Source organism: Thunnus albacares, chromosome 13 (assembly GCF_914725855.1).
Source record: "Thunnus albacares chromosome 13, fThuAlb1.1, whole genome shotgun sequence".
Classification (NCBI taxonomy): Eukaryota; Metazoa; Chordata; class Actinopteri; order Scombriformes; family Scombridae; genus Thunnus; species Thunnus albacares.
Window position 1 is genome coordinate 22,106,480 of NC_058118.1, and position 18,421 is coordinate 22,124,900.

At 37.0% G+C, this 18,421-nt stretch overlaps 1 protein-coding gene, 1 non-coding gene and 1 pseudogene across 2 annotated transcripts; 1 reads left to right on the forward strand and 2 right to left on the reverse strand.

The window, feature by feature from the left end:
* Positions 1 to 949: 949 nt before the first annotated feature.
* zgc:56585 (uncharacterized protein LOC393297 homolog) lies at positions 950 to 10,440 on the forward strand. The gene is made up of 7 exons (XM_044370750.1): positions 950 to 1,164; positions 5,360 to 5,483; positions 6,328 to 6,434; positions 6,748 to 6,844; positions 7,826 to 7,902; positions 8,291 to 8,448; positions 9,802 to 10,440. The coding sequence occupies exons 1-7, from the start codon at positions 1,072 to 1,074 to the stop codon at positions 9,920 to 9,922; spliced, it is 777 nt and encodes a 258-aa protein (XP_044226685.1). The 5' UTR covers positions 950 to 1,071; the 3' UTR covers positions 9,923 to 10,440.
* Positions 10,441 to 11,751: 1,311 nt separating this feature from the next.
* On the reverse strand, positions 11,752 to 17,395 carry LOC122995811 (annotated as a pseudogene).
* trnav-aac lies at positions 17,317 to 17,389 on the reverse strand. Its single transcript has one exon. It is a non-coding gene; the product is annotated as a tRNA-Val (tRNA).
* Positions 17,396 to 18,421: the final 1,026 nt, after the last annotated feature.

The following is an 18,421-nucleotide window of genomic DNA, read 5'->3' on the forward strand; positions in this document are numbered from 1 at the left end:
ACCTGATGTCCAAAAAAGCCACCAACTACTAAATTTATGTAACTTTCTACTGCTTTCTGTTTGAAATGTAACAAATTAGTCGCAGGTTGGAGATTTATTGATGATTTATTGATTACTATGAGCTTTCAATTCACACGGCTCTGTGGCTCCATCTAGTGGTCTTATAAAGCAACTGCTGCAAAGATAATTGGCACAGGAAACGTTTAGTCTTGGTACAGTATCGCCAAACTCCATTAAATAATCCAGCGGTTTTCTATATAAACAGAATTACAGAGACATTTAAGTTATTATTAAGAGGTCGTCAGAATTGCAAGGACACACTTTTAAATTCGGCATACATGTATTCAACCAATATGAACTCTTACCGATTAAACACTAAACCTTTGTGTTTGGGTTGAGCTGTTCCATCGTCCACACGGGTAGTTTAGGTGGAGGAGGAGTAGGTCAAAGGAGGCGATTGACTAAAAGCACATATGCCGAAAAGAAGAGGCTGTTTCAGCAAAACATAAAACATAATTTCACAGCTCATACTTACATAAGAGATCCAATAAAAACAGATTGAGTTGCCAGTATTTTGATCGGATATTCGTGCCTTGTCATGTGCGTCGATCTTCACTCGTCATCATGCATAGAGTGAAGAACAGTATTTCTTTAAGATTATATTATATTAGATATATATTATATTATTATATTTTTATCATAGGTTTTTATTCCCCTAGAAAAATGCTTCCATAAAAGGTATTCATTCATTCACACCAGAATTAATTCATAACTCCTCCTTTATTCTTACTTAATTCAAAACGCATTTGATCCACTTTTCCATTTTTTTCCCCTAATGTTTTAAACAGTTACTGTCATTTCTTGTATGCCTTAAAAGAAACACGTGATTTTAATTTTCTTAAAAAGGAAAACATTTTAATTTGTTTTGTGCCCTCCTTCACGCCATGTTTCGACACGCTCCTGATGGGCGGTGGCAGTTTAAAAGCGTAAACTTCCTCTGATTCAACAATTGTTTAATCCTGATGGTATCTTACAGCTGATCGACTCCTCTCTCCTCACTGAACAGCAGAAATGGCTTTAAATGGGAAAATCGCGGTTGTGACCGGAGGAGCATTGGGAATAGGAAAAGCAATGACGGAGATACTTGTGCGAAACGGTGCCAAGGTAAAGTTCTGCTTACTTTGAGTATGTGAGATATTATTGGCACCAGCATGCGTGCATACACCATTACAGGCAAATTAACAAGCAAACAGCTGGTTTTGTTTTAAAAAAAGAAAAGGGAATTGGGGAAGAGGAAGAGGAAGTCTTTACTGTGACAGAGTAGTTGTTCTATACTTCCACTTCTACTAAATGTTAGAGTGAATATTGTACTTTTTAATCTTTTATATTTATCTTAAAGCCACAGTTATTACAGTAGTAATTACAGTAGTTACAGAGTTATTTTGTTTATCTTGATTATTTATTATTTATTTTTCTAAAATGTGAGGGAACAAAAATCTGCCCGTTATCAAGTCAATAGTCCTTTAAGTTGGATTTTCTAATAAAAGTAGTACTTGTTTCCAGGCTTTTCTTAAGTCAGCTTGTTCATAATTATAGTGCTCTTTGTTCTTTCAAGATACAAATGCAGGCACTCAGTAATTGAACAGCTGGTTTAAATTAAAAACAAGCGAAAATATTCATACCGTACTGAAAAACAAGGTTGTTACGACTCAATTATGGAGAGAAATGCCCGTATTTGCAACAACAAAAAAACGCATCCACTGGTGTGTACTGTATACAAAGGTCTGTGGATGTTAATGAATTGTGTCGCATTATGGGAATTTTAGGATCCAGTGTTTTCATAGCTTGATCCATACTAGAGATTAAAACTCAGGATATCTTTGCCTCTGCTGCACAGATTGTGACCCTAATTTAATAAATACATCTCTTGTGAGTCCCAGTGCACTACTCAATCTCTAGAGTACTACTTTAAAGAAATTGCTTAATATAATAATAGTAATAATACCACTACTACCACTACTACTACTACTACTAATAATAATAATAATAAGAGGAAGAGGAAGAGGAAGAATAACTTTGTATAGGACATTTCATACAAAGTTTGCAGGTCAAAGTGCTTTATGTGCAAATGACAAAGTTGAATAAAAGATCAATAAAAAAATAATGAAATGGAAGATAAAACCAGAATATAGAGATAAAATGATAAAATGTCAGCCACTGAGTTTGCCTCTGTGATATGTCTCAATAGGAAATTCCTTAAGCATAACCTCAAATTTTCTCATGGGTCCGATTTTCAACCTCTAAAAGACCAGCAGCAGATGACCTGAGGGCACGTGGGGGACAGTAACATGCTGGTCCCAACCTTTGAAAGCTTTAAAAAAAAAAACAAGTAAAAGAATTTTAAATTCAATTCTAACTTAAACTGTACAGAGAAGCTAAGACTGAAGAAATGGCTCGCTCGGCGCAGCAGCTGAATACTGGATGAGTTGCAGCTTTTCAATCATATCTTTAGGGAAACCCGTGAAAAGAGTATTACACTAGTCAAGTTGACTAGATAAAAATAGATGTAAATGTGTGATATTCCTAAGACTAAAAAAAAGTTTTGGTCACCTTGGTTATATGATGTTTAAATTTCAAATCGGAGTCTAATATGACTCCAAGGCCTCTTACTTCTGATTTGACCAGAGTAGTCAGATCACATAGTTTCTCAAACATAAGCACTCTCTGATAAGCACCCTATGAGAGAGACCAAACCAGTTTTGATCAATTGTCTCAAATGAGTGCTCAAATCTTAAAGAACTAGAACTTGACCCTTGCTCGACAATGATATTATATATGAAATATTTCAGTTTATCCGGCTGCAAGGCAATCTGGCTCTCCTTGATAACTTTACAGCCAGTTCTATTTGTTATAGTGTACCACCCTCTTGGCCCGTACTTTTATCTGAATTCTCAGAGTTCTTATCAAACTTAGTCCTTAGTACGGATAAAGTAATTATAGTAGGTGACTTAAATATTCATATGGATGTCGATAATGATAGTCTTAGCACTGCGTTTATCTCGTTATTAGACTCAATTGGCTTCTCTCAGAGTATAAATAAACCCGCTCGCTGTTTTAACCACCACACCCTTGATTTGTCAATTTGTCTTTTTTAACAGTACCACAGAGTCCTAGCGGTAATTAAACCTCTTCTTCAAAAGCTTACTCTTGATTCAGACATTTTACGTCTCAAAAATCCTTGAGAAAGCAGTCGCCAATCAGTTGTGTGACTTTCTACATAACAACAGTTTTTCAGTCAGGATTTAGAGTGCATCATAGCACAGAGACAGCAGTGGTGAAAGTCACATATAACCTCCTACTTGCATTGGACAAAGGACTTCTTTCTGTACTTGTCTTTTTAGATCTTAGTGCTGCATTTGACACCACTGACCATCACATTTTATTACAGATTGGAATATTTAATTGGCATTAAAGGAAATGCATTAAGCTGGTTTAAATCCTTATTATCAAATAGATTTCAATTTGTACATGTTAACGATGAATCCTCCATGCACACAAAAGTTAGACATGGAGTTCCACAAGGTTCTGTGCTTGGACCAATACTATTCACCTTGTATATGCTTCCTTTAGCTAATATTATTCGGAAACACTCATTGTTATGCATATGATACCCAATTATATTTATCAGTGAAGCCAGATGAAACCATTCAGTTAACTACATGGCAAGCATGCCTTAAGGACATAAAGACCTGGTTGACCTGCAATTTTCTGCTACTAAACTCAGACAAAATTGAAGTTATTGTGCTTGGCCCTAAACATCTTAGAAACACATTATATAATTAAAGCTGCAAGCAGCGATGATTGGGCCCTTGCAGCCTTGCGCATGTCGGGATGCAGTGCAGTCAAAGGGTCTCTGTCACAGGCATGTAGATGTCCTCAGACCCCGGGCTGTTTTCAGACAGCGCAAGAAGGAGATAAACATCACTTACTCTGTCCAGTATTTTGCCTGATGCTGGGGCTGCTTCCTTGAAATTTCTTAGGGGGCGCTATTCAGCCATTTTGCATCACTGACTGAATATTGGCATGTAGATATGATCAGGCTTGAACTGTTATCAAACATTTAAAGTTTCAGGCAGATCTGAAGTTATAGCAATTTCCTCTGTCATGGCGAAACATCAAAACTCAACGCCACACCACGGCCACACACTTCAACGATAACAAAATCTTTTAATAACTTTTGATCATAAACTAGTATAGATGACACACACTGATTTTGAAGTTGTTATGATGAATTCTGTTGGAGGAGTTCGTTAAAATACAAGGTATGCAAAATGGCCAAAAAAACACGAAATTTGACCAGTTTTTCCAAGATGGCCGACTGCTTGTAGGACTTACAATATGGCTCCAAGAGGCTTTTTTGTTCGTCTTGACATGATACATATGCCTTGTGAATTTCATTTTTCCACTTAATCTGGAAGGCGGGGCTTTAATTTTGAAGTTTTCAAGGGGGTGTTGTTGAGCCATATTGCCACGCCTATGCGAATGACCTAACCAGGATTTTAACTGGTGTCACTCCAGACACGTGTGTCAAGTTTCGTGATTGTAGACCCATCCCTTGTCCCTGAGAAACAGCATCGTATTTCATGGCGAAGGATGCGTTGCTATGGCAATGGTGTTTTGTTATGAGTCATGATCTGCCGAATGTAGCATCACCAAGGTCTTACATCTTAGCTGAGTCAATGTCCGGTGCGTCGGCCAAATTTCCCTAGGAGTAATTAGACAAAGTATGACGCATGATACTTCCTGTTGCCAGTAGGTGGCGATATGACTGTCACTGAATATGGGCCAGTACATGTGTTCAGGCCAGGACTCTTCACAAGCATATGGAAATTGGAAAAGATCGGACCAAATGGAATGAAGTTATAAGGCTTTGAAATTTCATGGCGAGGCTCCCGTAACAAGTCTCTGAAATCTCTCCAGCTGGTCCGCCCTGTCTTTTCTCTCTCATCCCAACCGGTCAAGGCAGATGGCCGCCCACCTAGAGCCCGGTTCTGCTTAAGGTTTTTTACCGTTAAAGGGTGGTTTTTCCTTGCCGCTGTCACCAAGTGCTTGCTCATGGGGGAGTGTTGGGGTTCTGTAAAATAAAGAGTATGGTCTAGACCTGCTCTATGTGAAAAGTGCCCAGAGATAACTTCTGTTGTGTTTTGTTGTTGTATAAATAAAACTAATAGGTTAATAAAAATAAAAAGGTTTATGAAGCTAGCTGCTGGGTCAACAAAATCTAAACATTATAACCTTCATGATGGTAGGATTTATTGCAGAGCTGTTGTATTTGTCTGATGTACCGTCGCCTGTACAGGTGGCCCTCCTGGATGTGAATGAAACTGCAGGAAAGAGTTTAATGGAAGACCTCAACAAACAGCACGGACAAGAGAGAGCTCTGTTCCTGAGCTGTAATGTTGAGTCAGAGGAGCAGATCAAAGGTAACACAAACACACACAAACACACTTGCCATATATAGTATGAAATGGGGGAAGTACTGAAGTTAGGAAAACAGCTGGACTGTCATTTATTGAATAAACACGCTGAGAAACACATGAATTTAATCAGTCCTACTAAGACCTCAAAAGACTTTTTGTAATTTCCTCTGTACAAGTAGAAGTTCCAGTCAGATACCAGGAAGCTGATGATCTCAGGGACATTTTGTCCTGCGTTAAGCCTATTAGATGTTATTCAATCCCATAAGAACTGCACCCTAAGAAAGGATCAGTTAGAGGTATTAAATTACATTAATTGTAGTTAAAGTGTGAGAAAATCATTTACAAAATGGTGGGATCAACAACTACTACTGCATCCGTTTAGCAGTGCACTTATTGTTAGACTCACAATAGAAAATTTAAAGTATCAAAGTTGGTGCAGGAGAACCAGAGATGTTTTTATTCCATGCATTCTTCGTCCTAGTCAAAACTGGTGCCTACATTACCCACAATGCAACTGCCAACAGTTCAGTTGTATATCTATTTATTGTACATTTACTTGGTGTATTGTATATCTTTATGTTATGAGTCATCAGAGCCTTGCCAGAGCACAAGTGTCTTGGTGAATACACTGATAATGCACATTAAAATAAACCTGAACTTCATTGGCATCAATTATGACACATAATATGAACTATCAGTCTCAAATAACTTGAATAGAACTGATATGAAGTAGTAGTAGTCTACATTGCAGAACATTATTAGTAATCACAATTTCATGTGTTTCTGTGACTGATGCCACAGTTTTGAAACGAAATGTTATCTAACTATGTTATTTTCTGTTCTCAAGCTGCCTTCCAGAAAGTTACAGAAACCTTCGGAGGAATAGACATCATATGCAACAATGCCGGCATCTTGAATGAGAACGAATGGGAGAAAACCGTCGCCATAAATCTTGTAAGAAGTACCATGAACAAACTGCATCTGGTTATGATTATGTCTTACTATGTGTACTCAGCTGCACCACTCCCATAAGGAATTCAACCCACAACACATCTCAACACTTTTCAGTGTTCCTGCTAACACCACTGCAAATGGGAAAATTCTCATTTCTTAATTTTCTGTAGTAAGAGTTCGTAAGAAAAGATTTGGCAACATAACAAAGAAATTGAACAGGTTTACATTGCAGACACTTCTTCATTTCACAACATTTGGAACACAAAGAGCTAAGGACAACACCAAAATAAACAGAAAGCGCTCTGTGTTGCAGGCGGGTGTTATCAGGGTAACCTACCTGGCTCTGGAGCACATGAACAAGTTGAAGGGAGGTCGAGGAGGGGTCATCGTCAACACAGCGTCCATAGCAGGTAAAGCCCATGATGCACTGCATGTTTGTCACATTTTACAATAAAAGAAAACAGCACAGTGTACTCACTTTAAATTCTTATAAAAACTTAGTGCAGAGACATAACAGACCTAAAGAGACCTCCACTGTTGGCACCCGCGCTCCTGTTTTGAACACAGTTGCTATACTTGCAAACCTAAACCTCTCTGAATCCACAAAAGACTGTCATAAAATCAAATAAAGTCTTACTTTGTGTTTTATAATGCGGGGGGGGAGAGTCTGAACAGACTGAGTAGAGATGTTACTACCTTCATAACTGATGTGGCTTACAATGGGAAAGGCTTTTATGATAATTATACTTAGATGGTGCAAAAATGCATTATTTGGTTTGCAGTTAATTCAACAGTCTGCAGACCAGAGGAGAATATGTATATGGAGAAGCAACATCCAATACAGCGACAAGTGATTCAAGTTTCATTAAGCATTCCCAATTTAATATAGTGCTAATTTTGGCAATATCTTGGCCCCATCTCTGCAAAGTCACAGCACACAGACGGGCAATGTGACAAATGCCAGGTTTCAACATTATTATGTTCAACAGAAATTTGTGGCATGAAATAAGAGAAAATATAGATAGCGATTTTGTGTATCACTATTAGACAGGATTAGGACAAATTCAAATCGACAGAAAATTGATGAATCATTTAAGTCTTTTTTTCTAGCAAAAACACCAAACATTTGATGGTTCCAGGTTCTTTTCTTGGTCTTACGTTATTGTAAATTAAATATTTTGAGGTTTCGGACTGTTTGACGGACAAAATAAGACATTGGATGATGTCACTTTTTGCTCCAGGATATTGTGATCGTCATGTTTCATTGTTTTCTGATATTTTATTGAAGAAACGATTAATCAATGAATCAAGAAAATAATCGACAGATTAATTGATAATGAAAATAATGATTAGTTGCAGCCCTAGTTGACTGATATAACCCTGTCTTACAGGTCTTGGCCCTCTTCTAAGCTGTCCTGTCTATACAGCCACCAAGCACGGAGTGGTCGGCTTCACTCGAGCCATGGCGGTGAGGATGGTTTTCTTATCATTAAATCCAGGAAGATGAAGAAAAAAATCTGTAAAAGAATTTGCTGCAGATATTTCTCTCAGTGGTTGGTGGAGACCAAACCTGAGCTAACAGAACTTACATTCATCAGGTGGACTGAAATACAGTTTTTATGGGATGCTAATGTTGCTCTATGGATGTTTGAATAGGCATTTGTATGCTAACAAGTTAGCCATTACCATTTGCAGTAATTACATGATGTCAGGGCTGTTTTGTCAGATTGTTGTTGAGATCACCTGCCCATGAATGGCCATAAAAGAAGATGTGGATGTAACGAACAGATTTTTTTTGTGTGTTATACATTGTGACTCTAAACAGTTGATGCCTAACTGTGTGTCTCTTTCACTAGATGGCCTCTACCGTTTCAGGCTACGGCATAAGGTTCAACGCCCTTTGCCCAGGTTTCGTCCAAACTGACCTCTTTACCACCATTTCATCCAACCTGGGACGATACTCCAACCTGGCTGATGCAACCAAACAATTAGTAGACAAGACTGGGATTTTAATGTGAGTCTTAGTTTGTGTTTAGATATCCCATCCAAGATTGTTATTTTTAGATTGAGGATAGGTTTACAATTTTTCAAATCTGTCTTTAAACAATAGTCGTGTGCCAATATGAACACTGAAACCTGTTTTTCTTGCTGTAATCATTCCTCCTGTCTTAGTTAATTAAATAAAGTGGATATGTTCCACATTTACAGTCTTTTTAGAACAATATTTCCTCTTTTTGTCTTGGCGGACAGTGTTTTCCTGTAGCTGCAGTGAAAGGATCATAACAAAATGAGGAAATTTGGCATTCATTTGGCTTCAAATAACCTAAATACATTCTTGTACTATGACAAGTAAAAAAAAAAACTGCTCACTTACATGCAGAACCACAAGAAATGCATATAGCTATTTGTTTACAAGTCTTGCAGGTATAAAATTGGAAATTAGCAACAACAGCTGGACAAATTAACATATAGCAGCTCAAACTGAGACTGTTTGTCTGGTTGGTAATTGGACTCTTGGAATGCAAGAGTGTAATGCAAGAGGCAATGCATAAAGGCGGCAGCACACTCCTTCAGACATGCTTTGAATTGTGAGGGCAGTATGTGTGCGTGGCATGAAGATAAGACATAAAAAAGTAAATAATAGAAGGGGCAGTATGTGATACCTCATTGTGCATTATCATGCTAATGGCCAATTACCAAAGGAAAACAAGGTAGTCCGGTCAAGTCTATTTTATTTTCATGGTTTTAAGGGGCAAAAGTAGGTATGCTGCATACAAATTATAATCCAAGTACACAGTTTGTTTGTTGTGAGTTTAACATACGTTCTTGTAAATTTCAGTGACTAACTACTGTTTCTAAGGTTACCTACATAATATACTTTGCATTGCACATACTTGCACACACTGCCAGCCAATCAGAAGCAAGAATTTTCCATAGCCATCACATGAAGGAGATTCTGTTTGTGGTTAAATTAAATGTACAACTAGTGCTCATTAATGTACATGTATATACAGACTATTTACTTTTATATTTATAATGTGAAAGGATATTATGCACAGATGGGTGACTACACAGTATATACAGCTATTGCACAATATGGATATGTATGTGCTGTGATAGACTGTGACAGGCTCCAGCCCCAGAACCCATCAGGGCAGAAATCAGGCTGGTTTTAAACACATTCCCAGTTAACTAGCTCATCTAAACCACTTATTTTGATGTGAAAAAGACACTATTTACAGTGTCAAAGAACTTAAAAACACCAATTGTTAAATACAAACTTCCCGCTGACATCATATTATACATGACCATGTATGATACCTTGCACACGTGTATTCACTGAAGTCACTGTACGTTTACATTTCAGTGCATCTACGGTAGCCGAATGCCTCCTTGAGCTGGTGACAGATGAGACGAAGAACGGAGATGCCCTCATGCTGTTACCAAAAGGAAAGTCATACGTGACATTTCCCACATTCATCCTTTAGCTCTTCACAATGACAAACCGCAACACCATAATTCAGAGCTAAGCCCCCTGATTGAATGATGTTCATTAAAACTGCAAATAAGAAATTTCAGCTAAAATAAAATTACGAGTAGTGAATCCATTATATGTAGAAAGGTTTAAGGTGTAGGCTTTTTACCTGTGTAATTATTTTGAGCTCCAGCAATACGCTTCTTTGCCGATGTTAATTCATTTTGTATGTAATTTAATCATAATTCATTGTGAATGATTGATTTTGCTTTTACCTATAATAAATGTACACATGTCAAACATGTCAACATTTAACAATTCATTGGATCAAGACATATTATATATAAGAGTTATATAAGTAAGTTATAACTGTGTATCATCCAGATATAATCTATTCCTTTATCTAATGTCATTAAATGTCCTTTATTTTATCAGTACATTGCAGTCTTTACACGTCTTTTGTGTAATTTCTGTTCTTATTTCTTAATCACATTTAATTCTACATGTGATATCATGTAGTTCTGGTTTGCAGATAATAAATATAATTATACATCATGCTGTGTATGGTGCAGATTTTTTTCTTCTTCTTCTTCAGTGTATAACAGATTAGTGAATGTGAAGAAAAACCTACGATGTACAGTTAGATTTTTGCTTTTCAGGTTTTAAATGTATTGCAGAGTGTGTGCAGAGTGCATACATTAGGAGATGCTTAACACTCATGAATGGGACACAAAATGATTTATTGAGTGTAGTTCTGGTGCAGACACAGATTCTGTAGATCTTGTGGTCCAAGGCAGGGACCACAGCTAGATACAAGATGATATAAATAAGATATGAACAATTGCAGTAAGGAGGGAGTTAGCAAATATAATCTGACACTTGCCTGACAATAAGATAAAAGTTGTCCCGAAGGATGGAAAACATTTTTACTATAAATCTATTGAGTTAAAAGGTTGAAGGTATGGAAGAAGGACAAACTGAGAGATCTGTTGATCATAAACAGCAGAGAGAAGCAGCTGAGTGACACGGTGTAAACGAATGTGTGCTTGAGTTTTCTAAGTGATTTTTTTCATGCAAATTGTGTATTTTGCCAAAACAGTCTTTGAATATGGATTATCTCTGTAACATCCAAAATCAGTCTTTCCTTGGATTTGTGAGTTGCTACTAAAATGAACAGAAATTGGTAGAATTACTAAAAAGACTATCAGTCAAAAAATTCAGCATGGATAGTATCCTGTAGGTGAAATAAAATGGGAATATTATATGTACAGTATTACCATATGAAATCATACTTAAACTGACTGAAAACAAAATCAATTAAAACACTTATATTGTAATTTCTAAATACATATTTAATGGACAACAAAAAAGTAAACTCCCTCTGTTTATCTGTCTCTTCTACTTGTTGTCTAAATGACTAAAACTGCTCACTCTCTCTCTCCTTTGCTCCACTTCTTCCCTGTTCTCCTGGTCCCACACTTTCATTTAAACATTTTGAAATATTCAACCTCTTAAGAATATGTGTCAAAGGTTTGATATTTGTTTAGGTTTTTGAGAATTAACTTTTTATTTTATTCTCTCCAACTCTTGGTCCAGTGCATCTATGGGAAGGATAGAGAAGGTGATATAAACGACAAAGTGGGACGCTGCGGCCATCAAGACTTGAATAGAAAATTAAACTGCTCTCAATCCAACAGTTTTCACTGTTCACACACATTTATCAACATGTTGCATTTTTAAAGATCTTTATTGAATTTCACAATAGAATTTACAAATACATTAGGCAATAAAGTGCACAAGTGTTAAAGTGCAAACATTTATAAAGCACACAGAGTTCTGTGATCTTGTATAAAGTGCAGTCAGGTCATAAGTCCAGTATGTAACAGGGGGGCACTTTGTCCAGACTTCTCTTCCTCCTGAGGTCAGCATGTATCTGTTTGGTCACTGTGTCGCTGTTGATTACAGTCAGCTGTATTACAATGGTATATCTTGTTTTCCATAATTTTAAAAACACAACACCAATAATTAATTGTATCAGTTCTGTATGTTTAGATGACAGTTTATCTTCCATAATACAATACATGACAGATTTATATTTAATCAATCCCAGACCTCCTGAGCTCAGTAACAGTTCATTAGAAGATGCTGCTGTGTCTCACATTCTTCAGTTGTTACATAAAACCTCCAAAACACCACAGCTCAAACAGGAAGTCTTCCCACAGATATCAGCCACCGGACATCTGTAATGGTAGGGGTGTGCCGCATCATATCGTTAACGATATGATGTTAAACAGGGGAGTGACTTCAGTAGTGTGCCAGTGGTTTGGTTGCAAAAGATCAGACCGCAAACAAACCACAGTAACATGTAAGAAGTGCAAGAAGACAAAAGAGGGCAAATACAACAAACTTATTTCACCACCTCAAGCAGAAGCACCCGGCTGAGCCAAATATCCCGCAAGGAGTATTTAGTCATATCATCAAGAATATCCTTATTGCAGAACAATGCTTAAATACTGTGATATAGCCCACCTCTACCTATGCTCTCTGACAGATACTTATTCTATAAACTCTGCGCCACTCAACATATTGCCATTATCCTGCTTTCTCTCAGAAATTTAAAATCTAACCCACAGGAGGTGTAGTTGTGGAGCGCTTATCATTAAGAGCACCGTCACTTTACCCTATTTGAACTTCATGGGCCTTCTATAACTGTGTGTACATATTGAATTGCATCAAGACCTGCCAGTTAAAGTTTATGTAGGAGCAACAGGTTCATTCTTTTTAAGTAATTATTATCTGGATGAGGGTTGTTGTTTTCCATCTTTCCTTACAATTTTGGTGTTGGTCGAACATTCGTATAGCTGGCTGGGTTCAAACTTCAGTCTAACATTTACCAAGAAATAGGTCTTACAATTTGAGCTGGCTTATATGTGACATTCAAGCTATGTGTATGTGTTGTATTTATCTTAAGCGAGCTCAGTATTCATATATAGTAATAATAATTATTGTCCTGTTCCAGCTGTATGTTGTGTTTCTTCAGTCCTTCAGTTTTTGATTCATGCACCGTGAAAGACCTGAAAAGTTGTGACAGATTTGGCGGTTATTTAATTATGAAAATGAAATTATGGAAAGGATTTATTTAGGATTTATTTTTATTAAGAATGACCTCAACATCCTTTGGTCTGCATATTTTTGCGTTACATCAGCCAGGTGGGAGAATTGTCCCAGTTTGTCTTAAATAGTGGAGAAGAGTTCAGTTTGGATGAAACCTAGTAAAAAACAAACACATACACATGGTAACTGTTCAGAAGCACAATGTATAAAACATAAAAACATAAAACTTTATCATGAGAAAACTTTCCTCACTGCTATGGCTTGAGTGAAGCCGACCACTCCGTGTTTGATGGCTGTATAGACGGGACAGTGCAATAGAGGACCGAGACCTGTAGGACTCTATATCAGTGAACATCAAGGTTAAAGGTTTGAGTTTTCAACACCCTGAACAATACGGATGAAGAAATTCGATTTTAACATTTTTTTCTCTGCAATTTTCCTGTTGAAGATGATGATGACAGAACTGATGGCAGCTGTTACGTCTCCCATGTGTGTGCTGTGACTGTGACAATTCATTTTCACCACTCAACTGTTGTGTAAATCACACAGGGGGATGTTACTGAATATAATTGACAAGTCCAGTATCCACTTTTAAACCTCTTCTTAAAACTCATTTCTATCTTTTGGCCTTTTTTAAAATGATGGTAATTATGTTTTGGATTTTATTTACTTTTTGCTTCTTGTTTTTACTGTAAAGCACTTTGTGACTTTGTTGAGGTGCCATATAAATAAAGTTATTATTATGTGTTGTGAACTGTGCTTAAACCCCAGTAACAGTATTTCCAGCTTTAAATGAACTTTTCTTGAAAACTGTCTTTATAATTAGCAACAGCTGCAAACTGTGTGGGCTCCCTGAGTTTATCGAAGTGATGTTTTTTTTTCTCTCTTAAAATGAAGACGTATCACACTGCATTGCGGCATTGTACCTGCTATGGATGCTGTGTTGATGATAACCCCTCCCCGACCTCCATCGGACTTGTTGATGTGCTGCAGAACCAGGTAAGTTACTTTGATGACACCCAGCTACGAAACAGAGTGATTCACGTGTTGTTGATTGTTGCAGCAGAAAGAAATCGCAGGAATAATGTAATTTTTCTGCTCTCCATTAAATAAGAAATGTACATTCTGCAAGTAGTAAGTAGCAATTTAAAGTGAGATGAGGTCAGATTATGGAGACAGTTTTCTCCCACTCGCTCTCATTCAATATGCCGGCATTGTTGGACAGGATGTCTATTCCTCCGAAGGTTTCTCGGGTTTTCTGAAAGGCAGCTTGAGAGGGTTACCTGTACAGGTGAGGGTTTGTCAGAGCGCTGGACAGGTGAACACTGCATGCTTTTCATGGCTGCATTTTGATCTAAAAAAATGCAGTACTGTATAAATAGTTGAGCTGCAATGATCAGTCAATTAATCGATGCGTTGCCAACTATTAAATTAATCGCCAACTATTTTGATAATCATTTTGAGTGAGTTTTTAAGAAGAAAATGTCCAAATTCTCCAATTCCAGCCTCTCACATGTGAATATTTTCTGGTTTCTTTAGTCCTCTCTGACAATAAACTGAATATCTTTAGGTTGTGGACTGTTGGTTGGAACAAAACAATCGAGAAAATAATTGACAGATCAATCAATAATGAAAATAATCATTAGTTGCAGCCCTACTAAATAATGAGCATTTACTGACTTTTATTGACACATCGAAGTGGCATTGAAGTATTTGGTTTATCACTTTTATATGTAACTTAACACTGCCAAACATACAGTATATGTCATGTTTTAAATGCATATAATGCAAAACAGAAACATATACACTCTTAATCTCATTTTTTAAACGTCACATGGCTGTAAACCTTTTAAAATGAAATGAAATTACCTTTCAAAAAGCTCATCTCTCATTATTAAATGTGCACATTCTTAAAAAAACTAATAAACTATACTACATAACTGAGGTTATAACCTCATAACCTTGGCACCATTTTGCAGCAGTGTCTCTGTTATTGCTTTTCCTAATTCCCTTTGCTGCATCGCTGCAATTACCATCTAATACCATTTTAGATGGAGAAGAGAGGAGAAGAAATGAGAAGAGATGTTCAGCTGTAGGATACCTGCAGGGAATATACAAATATTTCATCAAGAGATCAAGTCAGTGTGCTCTTATACTGGCACAGGAGAACATGCATATCCTGTGGAAAGCTGCTGACACCGGATTAGTTTAAAGATTTAACTGCAACGAGTTAAACATCAACGAGATAAATCATTTGCTTTGGATTAAAAATACAGTGCTTTAAACCCAAAGCGCTTATTTCCTCACACTGGTGGCAGCAAGCTGCCATGTGAGGAACTTGTCTAACCACCACCAGCATCAACAGGACTCCAGAGTTTTGCTCAAGAACTTATCTATCCATCTGTCAAACCTTTGGCCCATTACACTGTCGAGGGATTTAACTCACTGATAAAAAAATAAATGAATTTGAAAAGGTTGTGACTGAATACAATCACACTGGCCAAGACAGTTGGAAAGGATTTAAACCTGTTTTTTTCTATCTGATATGACTGTATTACTGGCACACCACAGGAGTTAAGGACAAGTTTTACCACAACAATCAGCCAATTCAACGGCTAGTTAGTTAGTGTTGCACATTTAAAAGCTAATGCCATGTGTCACCAACGCCTTGCTAATCACAACAGCCACAGCAAAAAGCTGCAACCACAGCAACAGGCCCAGTGTTTCGGTTTAATGAGTGACCCTGATAACTAGCGACTTTCAGCCGAATGTGTCATGGTTGAAAACAACACTGAAAGCATTTAGCATTTGAGTTGCCTTGATTTAGCCTTCTGTCAGCCGACTTCTAACCACAACATTATAACTAAGCTAACATTAACATCAATTTACCACCATCGTTCTCAACCTACTATGAACATTGCAACATTATAATAAAAAAAACAACAACAGGTTCTTGGAATATTACAGAAATATGTTAGATGAAACCACGTGAAGTCTAATCAATTGCCATTTTCTCATGTCTGTCCCTATTTATTTATTTATTTATGATTTTTTTTTAATTATAGGCTAATTATTTAATTTTCAACTTATTTTGAATACTGTCTCGCTGCATTTATTTTATTTTGTTTTCATTCGTTATTTATTTATATAGTATGTTTTGTTGTTATCAGCACTCATGTATTGTGTTGTGTAGCCTACTTGTTTCTACCTGACATAATATGTACAATTTTTTTGTTGTTGAAGAAAGTTTTGTATGATAAAAAAAAAAATCCATTCACAGAGAAACATACGTGTATGATGTAGCTAAACTGGTTAGCCAACTGCTATGAGTCCCGTTCTCGTTTCAGCGTCCGACCTGCGGTCCATCGATCCCGCAGCCAGGTGCAGCCAGCCGGGCGCACGCTGAGGTCACAGCCGGGCGACAGCTGGAGCTGGACCCCGCCGGAGCCGAGGAGCTGGTCGGAACGAGTCTTCCACGGGTAAGGGGTCGACACTAGCTAAGATTAAATAAGGGAAGGGAAACGGACCATGATAACAATTTTTGTCTGCCGTTCGCAAAACGCTGCTCTTCTGTTCATTACAGCAGTTAAAGCAGAAACAGAACAAAGCACAAATACTTATGTTTCTAATTAATTTAAGTACCTTAATACTTCTATGGCATGTTTACATGATATTTGTATTCATAGTAAATGTATAACATTAATGTAACATGAATACTATAATACTCACAGTGGCTACAAATAATACACATTTATTTAGTTTAAAATACAAATTGTGCAACACATTTTACTCATTCCTGTATATTTGAACAGGCTGTATATAGTGTCCACAACCACCTATACGTATATAAAGTAACATGTCTTAGCCATTTAATATTTGCCTCAGCACTCCTTGCACTCTTCACTTCTTTGCACTATTTGTATCCTGTTTACAGTTCACAGATACGGTTTCACCAGTATATAGTCACTCCTTGTGTACATTACTGAAGTGACTGATTATTGTGCTGTTATATATTGTGTGTGTAAGTAGGCCTACATTGAGAGACACTAAACCAGAGTCAAATTCCTTGTATGCATAATGCATAATGTGATTGTAATATGTCATATCATAATTAGATTATTTTCGCATTATACTGTTATTATTAGCAATCTCATACTATAGGCTATATAATTATCAGGGTACCGATTTGTTTCATGTAATGCTGTTTATACTTATCTTCCATCCTGGAGATCAATAATGTCTTATTATGTTCATATCATATCTCTTATAGTTTTCATTAAGGAGGACAAAAACTGTTTCCGCCCGGTTTCGAACCGGGGACCTTTCGCGTGTTAGGCGAACGTGATAACCACTACACTACGGAAACTGCCATGCCTTGAATTAAAGGGCGACTTCATAAAAAATAAACATGAAGCCCTAAAAAAAGGGAAAAGCAGTAACAAGTAAGGAATAATGACAGTATGTCATTGTCATGTTATGGCTTCAAATGATGGGAAAGAGCCGATAAAGTGCCTGAAATAAAAGATTAAATGAAATATAAAAATGGCAGGTAGTTTTAAAAGAAAAAAAGGTTGTAGGAAAGATTTTGTATCAAGACTTTTGGCCTGAGAAACTCTGTTGTTAGAAACAGTGACAGCTTTAAATGACAATTATACCTTCGTTAAAGTGAGTGAGACCTTTCGCCCATTACAGTAATGCAGGTACTTTATACAGCGACACTGTTCTCTTATGTCTGTGTGCGACTATTTGTCTCCACCTAGTGGTTGACTCTGATTAACACCCTGATTTCTTTATGCATGCTGCTCACAATCACAGCAGTTCAGTGTTCTCTGACAGTATTGTACCATTTAGATTGGTATCTAGTTATTGGTGCACTGTTTTCTACACAAGCACTCTGTGTTTGTTTATACACTCAAAAGCAGGGTGTGACAGCTAGACTACTAACAAAAACTAAGAAAAAAGAACATAATTTAACCCTTACATTACTTTTACACTGGTTTTCACTTCATGTCCTGGTCCCAGATTGACTTGCATGCAATATGAGGTCAGGTTTAACACTAAAATGGTACAGAGCATTTGCTGTTAAGGCACCTCAACTGTGGAATGACCTGCCTGACATATTTTTCTTTTAAATTGCTTTTGACAACCAAGTTTTATCAAACGACTTTCTTATAATTTAATTTTATCTGCCTAACGTGTTTATATACAGTACGTGTATGTATGTGTATATATGTTATTAGGTATGTGCATATACAGCTCATATGTTTTTAGATTTTTCAATTATTGTGCCTCCTATCTAAGTCTTTCCAGAGCAGTCATGTTGCACCTCTTTAGTAGTATACATTACAAGCAGCAAGAAAGAGCAAGTTTTGGTACACTCTGTAACTTTCTGACAGTG

Coding starts and splice junctions, on each gene's coding strand:
- zgc:56585 (XM_044370750.1), top strand. CDS start 1,072: ATGGCTTTAAATGGGAAAATCGCGGTTGTGACCGGAGGAGCATTGGGA. Junction 5,484..6,327: donor GTCAGAGGAGCAGATCAAAG/GTAACACAAACA, acceptor TCTGTTCTCAAG/CTGCCTTCCAGAAAGTTACA. Junction 6,435..6,747: donor AAACCGTCGCCATAAATCTT/GTAAGAAGTACC, acceptor TCTGTGTTGCAG/GCGGGTGTTATCAGGGTAAC.